At 35.7% G+C, this 13,466-nt stretch overlaps 2 protein-coding genes and 1 non-coding gene across 3 annotated transcripts; 2 read left to right on the forward strand and 1 right to left on the reverse strand.

Annotated features, from left to right (window-relative positions):
• Window positions 1-745: 745 nt before the first annotated feature.
• On the reverse strand, window positions 746-2,086 carry LOC120769081. Its single transcript, XM_040095941.1, has one exon. The coding sequence runs from the start codon at window positions 1,936-1,938 to the stop codon at window positions 775-777; it is 1,164 nt and encodes a 387-aa protein (XP_039951875.1). The 5' UTR covers window positions 1,939-2,086; the 3' UTR covers window positions 746-774.
• An 8,375-nt stretch (window positions 2,087-10,461) lies between these two features.
• LOC120768919 (neuropeptide-like 4) lies at window positions 10,462-11,318 on the forward strand. The gene is made up of 2 exons (XM_040095693.1): window positions 10,462-10,541; window positions 10,717-11,318. The coding sequence occupies exons 1-2, from the start codon at window positions 10,530-10,532 to the stop codon at window positions 10,903-10,905; spliced, it is 201 nt and encodes a 66-aa protein (XP_039951627.1). The 5' UTR covers window positions 10,462-10,529; the 3' UTR covers window positions 10,906-11,318.
• A 1,902-nt stretch (window positions 11,319-13,220) lies between these two features.
• Window positions 13,221-13,292, forward strand: Trnaq-cug. The gene has a single exon. It is a non-coding gene; the product is annotated as a tRNA-Gln (tRNA).
• Window positions 13,293-13,466: the final 174 nt, after the last annotated feature.

The following is a 13,466-nucleotide window of genomic DNA, read 5'->3' on the forward strand; positions in this document are numbered from 1 at the left end:
GCTTAGTGCGGTTCGTTGTGAAATTCCTATAAAATAGATCATATGACCATTTCAAAGCGACAAAGCGTCTCGAGCCAAACACAAATTTGTTCAGACGGTCAGTGTCAATGTAGGCTATGTCTCAAGGTTCCCCGAAGGTAAGACTGCCGAGATCTTTCATTATATTTAAGGCTATGTATATCCACCGAACTGTCGATATTTTGGAAGCGTAGACCATCTGTAAAGAGATGGCCAATAAACAAAAAAAAAATCTATATTCTATGGACAATCTAATAAATGTTGTAGGATGCTTTTTTTTGTTTTTTGGGAACTATAAAAGTCCCGAAAACTGCTTTTCGGAACGGAAGTACGGGCAAACAATTGAAGCCAATATGAAGAACCAGCATAATTATTTTTTCGACTGCATGACGGATGGTTTCGGACACAATGAAATGACAAGTGATTTTCATTCAAAAGATTGTAATTAAAATTATTAGATAGGTATCTTTATGTTGGCTTTAAGAGAGATATATTTGAGAGAACGTTAGACCTACTTCCTTCATCTAAACAAGTTTACAAGTTGTTGTTTTTTCATATTGAAAATATTAATGAAATAATAATGAGAGAGATTACTTTTTATGATGGGTCCATTAACCATTATAACTCATAAGGTTATTATGTAGATGAATTTCTACAAATTTATAAATATAATTTATTTCTTTTTATAGATTTATTAGATCATTTATTGGTTAGTTTTACACCCGTCTCTAGAAATTATATCCTAATCCGCTCGCGTCAAGTGATCTGCTTACATAAGTCGAAAACAAATTCTCCAAAAGCATCATAAAACATCTCAAGTCCAAACCATTCCGCCAGTGTGCGCAAAAGCGTAACCAACCACTTGGGCAGTGGTGTTATTTCACAGACATCTTCGATCACGTGCACACGCGGCAAGATCGCTGGATGCAATTTCAACTGTCGATGTAACTGTAACGAGTTAAGCGCAATGGTGCAAACGTAATTATCGAAGAGCATGAAACACTCGACATTAAAACGCACGAAATCGGTATCGTTTTCTTTCTGTAACGCCGATGCTTGTGGTGGTGGCTTCCAGCATAGCTCTGGACGTATATAGATTTTGAATTTGTATGTTTCAGCGAGATCGAAGAAATTGTGTAGATCTGTATGAGAAGGTTCTATGGCATCATTTATGCGTTCGATTAGTGTCATTAGACGCACGCCACTCTCTGCATGATATTGGCTGACGTTACGTGAATGCGTGCCGCGACGACGAGCACGTGGTGCCACTGGTTCATCCAATTCTAGCTCAACGTCTGAGCTACTTTTACGCGCCACTAGCTCTTTAGTTTCGTGCTGCGGCAAAGGCACTGCCAATGGCAGTTCGCATGCCGGTTGCTGGCAACAATCACCATTCAAATTCTTCATAATATTCGCTATGATGGCCGAATTCAGTGTGACCGTCTTCAAGTCGATATATTTGTTACCCACAATTGTTGCGTACTTCTCGAAAACATTACTCGCCCGCAATTCAGCCAACTCCTGCTTGGTAATACTGGTCATACCGAGGTGCCCCTCATTGTTGCGATCGATCACATGCAATTTGTAGAGATTGTTGTGTTTACTGGCGGGCGTGATGAGCACCACCACATCCGATGGCCATTTGCCGCGTTGCAGCTGCTGTATGATGTGATCCAATGAGGTCTCAACACGTCGACTACCGTTCGTATGCTCAGTATCGTTTCGCGTTGGCGGTTGTACGTCCACGAGACTTTTGATAATGAGCGGTGTTGCGTCGTCCGTAATAATTGCGCTGCGTACGGTGCGTTTCTTTTTCTGTCCCGCCGACGTATCGCAACGTTGACGCTCTTTCAGTAGTTTCGCACAAAGCTCCCGAATGGTGTCGCTCATCGGCGGTATGGAGTTGTTGTTCATATGCATTGCGTTGGATGGAATTTAACTGTTTTCATATATTTAATGAATTCGGGGAAGTTTGCTTAATTTACTCAAGTGCTTATTCTTAAACGTGTTACGAAAGCAAGTACACAAAAATGACAAAATTTTGTTTCATAAAATGAACTAAAATCATAAAAATACCAAAAAAAATGTTTATTTGTCACGCACTTTTTAAGATTGCTCTTTATCAATTTTCATGTTGAAGTGACAAAATTTTGACACTTTAAAAAAGAATTCAAGGCGAGTTACGATATTCGCTCTTTAAGCTATAACTGAATTCAAAAAACGTAGAAAGAACTATCCGAACAGATATGTTAACCGCAGTACCTAGTCTTACTTGAAAATCTCAAAAGAGGGGTGTTGGTTTAATGAACATAGAACCACATGATAACAAATGACTGACAACCCTTTATGTAACATAACGGGTGATCCAAGTAGAGGTAATTTTTTCAATAGCCTTTTTTTGTCAAATCACGCGATATGGATAATATTCGACCGAATAGACCACGACCAGCAATAAGTGAAGAAAATATAGCAGCCGTAGCTGAGAGTGCACACGAAGAACGTGAAGAGTCGACTCGGCACCGTTCGCAGCAACTCGGACTGAGGTATGGAACGACTTGGCGCATTTTACGTCGAAATCTTAAACTGAAAGCGTACAAGAACTGAAGCCCTCGACCTTCCCAAGCGACATCGCTTCGCTTTATGGGCTCTTGAAAACTTCCAAGAAGATCCGACGTTTTCGAGCCAAATTTTCATCAGCGATGAGCCTCATGGATACGTAAGCATGCAAAACTACCGCATTTGGGACGAAGAACAACCTGAAGATATTGAAGAGCTGCTATTTCATATAGAAAACGCAACGGTTTGGTGTGGTTTGTGGGCCGGTGGAATCATCGGTCCATATTTCTTCAAAAATGATGCCGGTGAGAAGTTAACCGTCATTGGCGATCGTTATCGCGCCATGATAACCGACCATTTGATACCTGAAATTGAAGCTGGTGATCTCGGAGACATTTGGTTTCAAAAAGACTGCGTCACTTCCCACACATCGCATTACTCAATTGAGAGAACCGTTCGGTGAGCAGATAATTTCATGTTTAGGACCGGTCGATTTGCCATCAAGATCGTGTGATATTACACCGTTAAACTTTCTCCTGTGGAGATATGTAAAGTCTAAAGTCGATTCAGGGTTTGACGCTAAACATCAAGCGTGTCGTTGGCCAGTTGCCAGTGAAAATGCTCGAACGCATCATCGCAAATTGAACTCAACGGATGGACCATCTAAGACGTAGCCGCGACCAACATTTGAAAGAACTAACCTTCAAAAATAAATGCCAAAGAAAGTTCTTTCGAATGATAATTAACATTCTCCATTAAATTTGAAGTTTCTATGTTTGTTCTTTGAAAAATTAGGGAAGCTCGAAATAGATCGTGCTTTAGAATGGAGTAGGAAATCTCAATTGGTCTCAGACCATTTTCGATGAATTATTCGATCTGATTATCATCCAAAGATATGTATAACAATTTTATCTCACAAATACATATATTATTTAGTTTCAAAAAAATGTGAAACTAGGTAAGAAGAATATAATCACATGACACCTGTCATCTCAAAAATTTTGGAGAGTAATTGCAAACTATTCTGATAAAAAATTGAGTCATCTCAAAAATTTTGGAGAGTATTTGCAAACTATTCTGATAAAAATAAGGTTTTACGACCATCTGGATATGTCTCGCATTATACATAAAGAATCATCTTCAAAATTTTAAAATACAAAATATAACATTAATTTTATAAAAAAAATAATAATAAAATTTATTTAAAATTGTAAACAGAAAACAAGGTATAAATGTCAAGCCACACACCGAAGACAAACGTTCAAAACATAACTGCGTTTCATAGAAAAAATCATTGAACCAATGCCAACACCGAGTCAAAAATACATAGAAGAAGAAGCAAATCGATAGTTCCGTTTACATCTAACCATAGTAGACATATGGGTATGATGCGTATGATGCATATGGGTAAGCGCCATACACGAACTGTGGGTTGGGCTCAGGATTGGGACCAGCCACTGGAGCGGGTACAGCCATAGCCACAGCGAAGAGAGCGGCAATAACGAGGAGCAACTGTAAGACGAAGCGAAGGATAATTTAATTAAATATTAGAAAGGTTGTGCTCCTCCAGTACCAAACTTACCAATTTCATCATTTTGATAGTGTTTTTGTTTTGAGTTATTACAAGTGCGAGAACTGCAAGTGGAATGCTAAAACTGAGTGCTTTGAGCGCTATTTATACACAAGTGCTCTGAGTAGTGATTTCTATTGAAAAATAATTCTGTCTGACATTTCGTCATCGAACGCCTAATTCGGCATTTCTTTACCAACACGAAAGCTATAACAACGTTTTAATATGCAAAAAAATATAATAATAATAAGCACTTAGAACTTGGCTACTTCATTATGAGCAATGACAGAACGTTAGCAGAAAAATGAGCGTTGCTAGACGCAATTCAAACGTGGCTTCCACACCCGTCGTCTTCTGAAGCCTGCTGAGCATTTCACATAGTGTTCCAAACTTTCGCAGTGTATGTACATACATATGTTTCTTTTTTTTAATTTTTTTAAATTTCTATTGATTGTTATTAAATTTGAAATTCTAAACGCGTCGCCTGCCGTAGTTATTATCCACGGCAAGAAGACGTAATCTTTTATTTTTGTTTGGAACTCAATTTTTATATAAATACACATACCATATGTACATACATATATATATATATAAGTATATTCCCATCAAAGCTTATGCTTTTTATTACTTCATCCCATTTTGGTGCAATTGTCAGCGTATCTCCGGGAATAAAGTAGATATTTAGTGTTTTTCATAATCCCCTTAAGGCTTCCCTTTCGTTCTGCCGTCATGCTGGGTGACAGCTGTGCTAAACAATGCGCAAGCGCATTGTCCATCATAACTGCTTGTCGTGACAATAATTTCTAAACAAAATCTGTCATATCATTGTTATATATTTGACACATTTTTTTCGAGTCTGTGATTGAAAAAGTGTATCACTTATAAATAAGTGTTGAGATATGATTACCTATTTATAAGCGCTAATTGTGAAGAAACTGGTTGGCATGCAGCAAAAAATTTCTTACTTTGTAAATTTTAACGGCGCAATAAGTGCGACTTTCGTTTTTTTTTTAACTTTGAATATTCTATATCGTTATCATATTTTTTATAATTTTGACAGTACTACATTTTATGTTAGGGTTTTACGAGAAGATACAGAAGAATGATGAAAGTTTAGACTGAGCGTTTTAGTTACTAGAAAATAATATTTGAGGAAATACAGACTCAACGTGGTGTTATTGAGATACAGATTTTTAGAAGAAGAAGTATGTTTGTATAAGAGGTGCCCATTGATCACTTAAAGGTCTGGGGCCCTATTCTGTATCTCGATTCGTAAATGTATTCTATTCGAAATTCGGATCTACTTTATAATTATGCGAAAGTTGTACCACCCTGTGCCAGTATAAATACGTACAATTTTCGTTTTTGCTTTCTACAACTCAAAAGCTAACGAATATTTTATTCGAAAATTGGCTTGAAAATCCGAAAATCGAATTACAGAATATATAAAATCCAAATTCGAGTAAAATTTTTTTCGAATCGAGTTACAGAATAGGCCCCCTGCTCTTGCAAAGGTCAGATACATACATACATTTATGTACATATATTATGCGAGTGGCAAAATAAATAACCTGGTCATAGAAGATTAAAAAATGTATACATGTTTGGGTCGACCGATATAATTATTTTAGTTCGTAATTATCATGTTGTTCAGTTATCAGCTGTCTAATCGATATCCAAGATCCTCATGCTCAATGAAGCTCATTCTATAGAAGCAGAAAACCCAAATCTCAGTGGTTTCAAAGGCTGAAGGCAAAAAGCAACAGGAGAACTGAAAAGTCGCAAATTCAACTGAGAACTTTCTTTTCGTGCTGCCAGATAGGTTTCATAAAGCTATCGATGATTTTGTGGTGCCAAAACTTGACATTGGAACACGCCCCAAAGTAGTTGAATAGCAAAGCAAAAAGTGCAACTGAGAATATCCAATGTGACCATTATTTGATATAGAGGTTGAGGTCCCGTAACGGTAGATATTTGTACGAACTAAAATGTATATTATTTGCTTAAAATATTGGCAAACCATTCTTCAAACCGAAATTTGGATATTTTACTTAAAGTAAAGACCTTTTAGGAGGATGGAGCCATTTGTAGAAGTTCATGCAAGAGAGAAAAGCTCTCTGAGCGCCATTCATTTGGGAGTGGCCAGAAACGATTCTTTTGCATATGCCTCACGACTTCTCAAGTATCCTCTGGGTAGTCAAAAAAAATCTATTTGAAGTCGGACTGAAGTGAGATGGCGAATCATTGCTCCCCAGGGTTGTGCGCTGGTTTTGGGACCTACAACGTAAAAAACACACCCAATGAAAAGACTTATAACTTATTTTGACAGATAAAAGATTTCGAAGCTATTTACGATATTTGGTTAAAAATTTATTGGTAACTCAAGCTAGTAAAAAGGTGGTCGGTGATGTGTCTGGGTTCAAATGTATGCTAATGAAATTTATTTCGAAAATCGTAAATTCCAGTTAGAAAACACTAAAGTATGAACTTCGTGCTGACGCTGTTGAATTAAGTTAGTTATGATCGAGATATCTTCTAAAGGCTTATAACCAGCTCTTTTGGATATTTGTTCTTATTTTGCAAACTGATCTGAAAAATAATGTCCACAGCTTTCTCTACTGATTATGCTATTTTAAGTTAGCATAAGCGGTTAATTCTGGGATGGATGTATTACGTAACAAAAATATCTAAATCTGCCAGAAATGTTCTCAAATAGATTGCGTATTTAGTGTCTAGTGTTGGGTCGTAAATTGGAGGAAGCCTACCGTTCATATGGGACTAAAATGCAAATCATACTTTGCTGACGTCAATAGTTCAGTTTTTCGCATCTTGAATTAACAGATTTCATTAAAAAACTTTTTGACAACTATTACTAAATAAAAAAGAAAGGAAATCCAACTTTCAATTTTAATTAGCCGAGAAACGGCATTCAAGGTAAAAATTACATTATGGTCGACAAAAACTTGACTTGAAAAATTTTGTTATTTTTGTTATATGTGACCTGGTCTACGAAAAGGGAGCTAACGTGCGAAAACTAGTTTTCTGGGAAACAGCTGTTAAAAATAAACATCTCATCCGAATCAACTAAAAAGTGAAAATTGATTTTTTGACACTAAGCCCCCTTTCCGTAGACCAGGTCACAAATGTTAATGACTAAAAAATTCTTTATCAGAACAGGTGGTGACTCAAAAAATGTTTTAAAAATCAAATAATCGTTTGGTTTTCGAGCAATATATCATTTAATGCCGGATATGTATGGGCTTGCGAACAGAGGCGATATTTAGAATGCAAAAGGAGCTACATATTTTAAAATGTTTAGAGACATAAAAAATTAGCTACGTGAGAATTTAGAAGTCATGACTAGCAGGCGAATGAGCTTGGGCGATACAGATAACGTAATTTTTATTTAGAAATATGTAGTAATGTATAAAAGATCAATATATTTTCATACGTATATTAAAAAATTTAAATTTAGAGCATTTGCTTTTGATCTGGTGTTCTGGTCTTCTTTTGATTTATTTTCAAAATAAGTGTTCTTCATTGGGTTTTGTTAGTTATTTTTAATATTTTTTTCAACTTCTTAGCATTTCATACAAACACTGACAGTTTATTTATTTAGCGGCTAACTCATTAAATGACAATTAGAATTTCATTCAAAAACCAGGCAGCTGTATGGAATTATAAATAATATACTATATACGAATACTTTTTGTAGCTTTTTAAGCCAATACAATACAACATATACAAACAGTTGTATATTTACCTACGATATGTACATACATACACATACATACATATGTATACTGACATTTTTATCCACTGAATTTTACCAATTTCTAAGCCCCTTTGCAATTGTCATGCATGTGGCGTACTTTTTCCACTTTTGCTTTTCTTTCCTTTTTGTTTTGGTTCTAAAATTTTATTTCTCCGATTTTTGTTTGTCTGTGGCATATATGTAGAATGTGGGTGGTTGGTTACGTGTGTAGAAAGGTAAGTAAAGTTAAGAGTTTATTTATAATTTTGTATTTGTATATATTGTTCATAAGTACAGAAGACTTCTATACAATCTGAAGGTGTGGGATAATACTCAATAATGAACGCTGATTGCTCGTGCAGCCGGTAGTGCCATGGCGAATGTGAGTGAAGGTCAACAGCGAAGATTTTATACATTGTTGCTTTCTTTTTACTATATCTATTGTATTTGTTTATTTGTCAACAGGGAATTTTTTGATTAATTTTTTAAGGAATTTCGTTGAAAATATTTTTGGTGGCATAATTGAAGCCGATAGCACGTAGAAAGGAAGTAAATAAACGAATGTTTGTTAATATAAATTAAATAAATATAAAACAGGAACAAAAATTAACTTCGTTTGCTTCTAATTCTAAATCTCATATTAGCTTGCTCAATGCATATCTAAAGTGCCTACTTTGGAATATTAGGACAAGATTATCTATAATATACAAAATAACTAACTTAAGCCTAATTGACCAAACGGAAAATGATAATGAGAAAGAAAGCATTCCATAATGACATACAGGATGTACCGGTTTTATCGTGTGTAGTACTGAATAACGTTATAATTGTTGAAACTATGATAAGATATCTTTCCAACTGTCCTACATAAATATTTACATATATTCTATATATGAAGTCCAGTCACAGATATGAACAGCTATGAGAAATTACTGGTACCAAACTACATTGTACTAATCGGAACCAAGGTGGCCATATCTTGGGATCCATAATACCAATTGTGTAAAAAAAATGCCAATTATCTTCGGTACCGATTGGCAGTGTGAAACGGACACACTAACCACCTTCACCTTGGTAGAATTCAAGGCCCATCGAAAACCTCTGCCGTATTTTGGGTCCGGCACCCGGTTGCAATGTAACTCCACATTCAACTGAGAAAGTGTCAGTTCTTCTCGCATTCAGGAACCACGATACTCCTCGAGAGGCCAGTCCGCATGAGCAGGTTGGAACGAACTCCCCGTGGTACCAGAATTAAGTCTCCTGCCAGGCCTCGTTGCCGAAACTACAATCAGCTGAGCTTACATACTGCCATATTACACGCACACACCATTCACATATGAAGCTAACACTAATTCTCAGTTAAACGTCTTCGTCGCCTAAACAATTCATGCGCAAAACTACCCTAACTGTTCGGCATTCCGATTAGTTGAGATCACACCGCTAGCATCTAAACGTCCATCAGTCCAGCTTATCCCCATACCACCCAGATCCGTAATATCCGAGCAGATCGAGCATTCTGTAATTACATGCAAACAGTCCTCTTCCCCCGCCCCACCAAAAAACAACCCAACCTATCAGATAGGTGCCTCTGATGAAAAAGTGCATTCAAAGACCCACGTCCCGTAAGCAGAAAACCCTCAACAAACCCAATGTTCTCATAAGTCACTCGCCCGTTAGGACTATTGTCCCAACGGTCTTACCACCTACACCTGATCCTATCATCTAGAAACCTCCTGCTCCCTAGATATCCCACCCAGCAATGACACACTCAAGCCCCTTTTATCCTGAATGCAACAACACGCTGTATGACAATCAGGTCAAGAGGGGATACACCTAACAAAACCTCCATAGCATCCGTTGAGTCTGACAAGCATCACACAACGCTGTGTTGAGAGGAGTTTTTGGCAACCCAAGACTGTCGTGACTGCTTCCCACTATACAGCGGCTTCATAAGTTCATATATATGGTTTCATAAAGTGCTTTGTTCCATACTTGATCGCCAAGATGATGTAGTTCTTTTGGGATGGAATCCACAAATTAACACAAATGAGAAAATATTATAGCCTTAAATGGCCAATATTTTGAATTATATCATTGTGCATATACACATTCATTCAAATGAACAACAAATCCCCAAAAATATAGTTATGGACAATATATATACAATATTAACAGTATTATTAAATAATAATACCTAAAATTTATTTATAAATATCAATTAAATAAAAATAAAAAAATTACGCAACAAAAAAAAGTTTGAAAATATTAAATCAGTACAAAATCAACAAACACTCATAAAAGAGAATTCTGCTAATCGCATAAAGAATTCTAAATACTTAAGCGAAAATCTATAGAAAAATTAACAAACAAAAAATACACAAATTGAATGCTAATGAAACGCCAGTAATTTCAAATAACCACTTTTTACAAATCCAACTTAAATTTACATACATATATGAGAACATATGAACATATACATACATATATGCATACATTCCTGCAGCGTTCACCCACAATTGCGCCCGTAAAAGCGTTCATATAAATAGAGCAGTGATTTGAAGCTAAAAGACATTCAGAACACAACCAGCATTCTGCTAAGAGCAATCCAAACGCAATCCACTAACTAACAAAATGTTCAAGCTTGTAAGTAAATAGTTGGCTAATAGTATTATTATTTTTTCTTTTGCTTTAAATTACAACTGTGTTACGTAAGCATTTAATCCTGCGCCACTTAACAATTCAATAATCCGCGAATGGTACAATTATCTTAGTACAACCGAGTAGTATTACTAATATCCCTCTTCTCCGCCACTTACAGTTCGTTGTCCTTTTCGCTGCCCTCTTCGCCTTCGCCGCCGCCGGTCCATCACCAGTCGCACGTCCAGCACCACTGCCCGTGGCCAGCCCTCATCCAGCGCCAGCACCAGCACCAGTACCACAATTCTACTACGGTGGCTATGCCTCACCCTACTCCTACGCCTACTCTGGCTATCCATACTACGGTTAAACAGCAGCGTAGTGCATAGTTCTCCGGTCATTGTGTGTGGAGTGCATGCGTACAATTACAACTATGTACCTATGTAAGCGAGCGTAAGTGAGCTGTGGGATTAGCGAAATTCATACGGAAATTATAGAAAGGATTATACGAGTACTGAGGCGACTCGACTCGGTTGCATTTTCCCACTGGTCACAATATATGCTATTATTAATTCACTTAGAGTAAAGCTACACACGTTGGCGCATGGACTAGAGGACTAATTGCTCGATTGTTAATGGACCAGGGATAATGGATTTCGGATAATGCACTTTGACAAATATTAATTAGTTTTAGTCTTGATTTAAGTATGCTGTTGTTTGTTTGTCATTTGAATATTCATTTGACAGCAAATATGTATGTCCTTATATGAAATTGTTAAAATAATAAAGAAATAAAAATAATTAAAAAATTTTGCAAATATACATATATAAATTGGATTTTATTTTTTTGAAAATAAGTAAAACAATCGAACGCAATCGAACATTAGTTACTCAAAAAAAATACATCCTAGTGATAATTAATGTTTACAAGCGGATTTCTTTTAGGCCACCTTATTCAAAACGATACCCACGATTTTTAACGAACTTTTTAGAGAATCTTCTTTTTGGAGTTGTCTATCTCTGGAACTAGCCAACTCCCCAAATTTCAATTTTTTTATAATTCTTAAAGAAACGAATCAGTGAAAAAGTGGTACAAAACTCATTATTTTTTCAAGTAGTCGCCATTTCGTGAAAAAATTTTAAACTTTTCCCCAGTTCCAGATCAATATTTTTTCGGTTTCAAATTGCTAGGGTGGTTGAAATCGTGGAAATCTTATATACATATTTTTTCAGACCCACGATTTTATCAGCTGCCAATTTTTAAAATTTTTAACTTTTATTATTTTTTTAGGTTTTATTTTTTACACTATTGTTTGTTAATAAATAACTAATAGAAAAATGAATATTGAAAAAATTAACAGCTTGTTTTTACGACACTACAAAATTGCCCGAAGTTCATGCCTCCAGACAAGAACTCTCTTTAAGTGATATGTGTATTTACTATAAGGTCAATCTGGCTGACAGAAGTTAATATACTCCTCCTATAATAATAGTGTTGAGGGAAGGTATTTGGGTCTAGGGAAGCATACGGGCCGATATCATTAGCTTTTGATACCCACTTTTATTGAAAAGAAAGAAAAATACATACACCCCCATATTTTAATTCAGATATCTCACTAAAGAACCAAACGACTTGACCATATGAAGGTCAACCGGAAGAATGGAAATCAACACGGAAAGTATAAATCAAATTCTTTGTTTGCTCAAAAGTTAGCATATGAAAGAACAATTAATTGTGATAAAGTCGATTTCAATACCTTTTTGCTGACTATTATAAAGGAAAATATGCCAAAATTGTTTAAAGCGTTCTATTAGGAGTAGTCGGGGATATAGCCCAAGTGTACCCCCTTTCAAGATGTAATATAAGTGACGAAATTTTGGTTCAAATCGGTCGAGTAGTCTAAAAGCTTTTAAAGTTAACCTTAAAGTAGGCGGTGTCCCGCCCATAATTATATTATAAAGCAATTCTTATTTAAAGTTATATTTTATACCCTGTATCGAGTGTGTTAAGTCACGTTTGGAATCGTTGGAGATTAAGCGCATATGTACATATGTAAATGATCAGCGTCACGAGTTCAGTCGATTTAGTCATCTCCGTCTGTTTTCCTGTCGGTCTATTCGTCTATATGTCTGTCTGTATATATGCAAACTACTCCCTGAACTTTTAAGATACAGATCTGAATTTTTTGCTACCAAAGAAGCTGCTAATTTGTTCGATATCAGACCACTAGAAGATATAGTGGAATTGATCAAACTAATTGAACCAAATAAAGTCCTTGCAGAAGTTTTTATTTGATAAGATATCTTCCCGAAATTTGGCGTACAATCTTCGAATAAATTGATTTCACTGACGCCTATTAGCTTCAAGCAAAAACTACATCATTCCACGAAGAATATTTTATTCGTTTAAGATATCTTAGGTTTTCACATTAACATAATTGTGCAATCAGCGATTAGTAATAACAATCCATTTCAGAAAGGCTTTTGAAATGACAAAGTAGCAATTTTAGACGTTACATTGCAGACATTTAAGGATATCACATGACCAAAACTTAAAACGCTTTTATTATACACGTACTCATTTTTTAACTCTAAATCTTTGACAATTAAGCAAATAATTAATTTTCAGGCAATAACCTTGCCAAAAAGCTAAATGAAAAATGTCAAAACATAACGGTGTCTAACGGTTCCATGGTGTAGTGGTTAGCACTCAGGACTCTGAATCCTGCGACCCGAGTTCAAATCTCGGTGGAACCTGCAAATGCAATGTGTTTTATTTTAATTTACAACACAATTTAAATTGTTTTAATTGCTTCGCATATTTCATAAAAATATTGCAATTACTCACTTGATTTAATGATAAATATATTATAAATTGCAACAAAAATTAAAAATGCAAGATTTCATTGTAAAAGATTTTTAAAATTATCT

Source organism: Bactrocera tryoni, chromosome 2 (genome assembly GCF_016617805.1).
Source record: "Bactrocera tryoni isolate S06 chromosome 2, CSIRO_BtryS06_freeze2, whole genome shotgun sequence".
Taxonomy (NCBI): Eukaryota; Metazoa; Arthropoda; class Insecta; order Diptera; family Tephritidae; genus Bactrocera; species Bactrocera tryoni.

What these genes read in the sequence shown, in the direction of transcription:
- LOC120769081 (XM_040095941.1), bottom strand. Translation starts at nt 1,938, where the DNA reads ATGCATATGAACAACAACTCCATACCGCCGATGAGCGACACCATTCGG.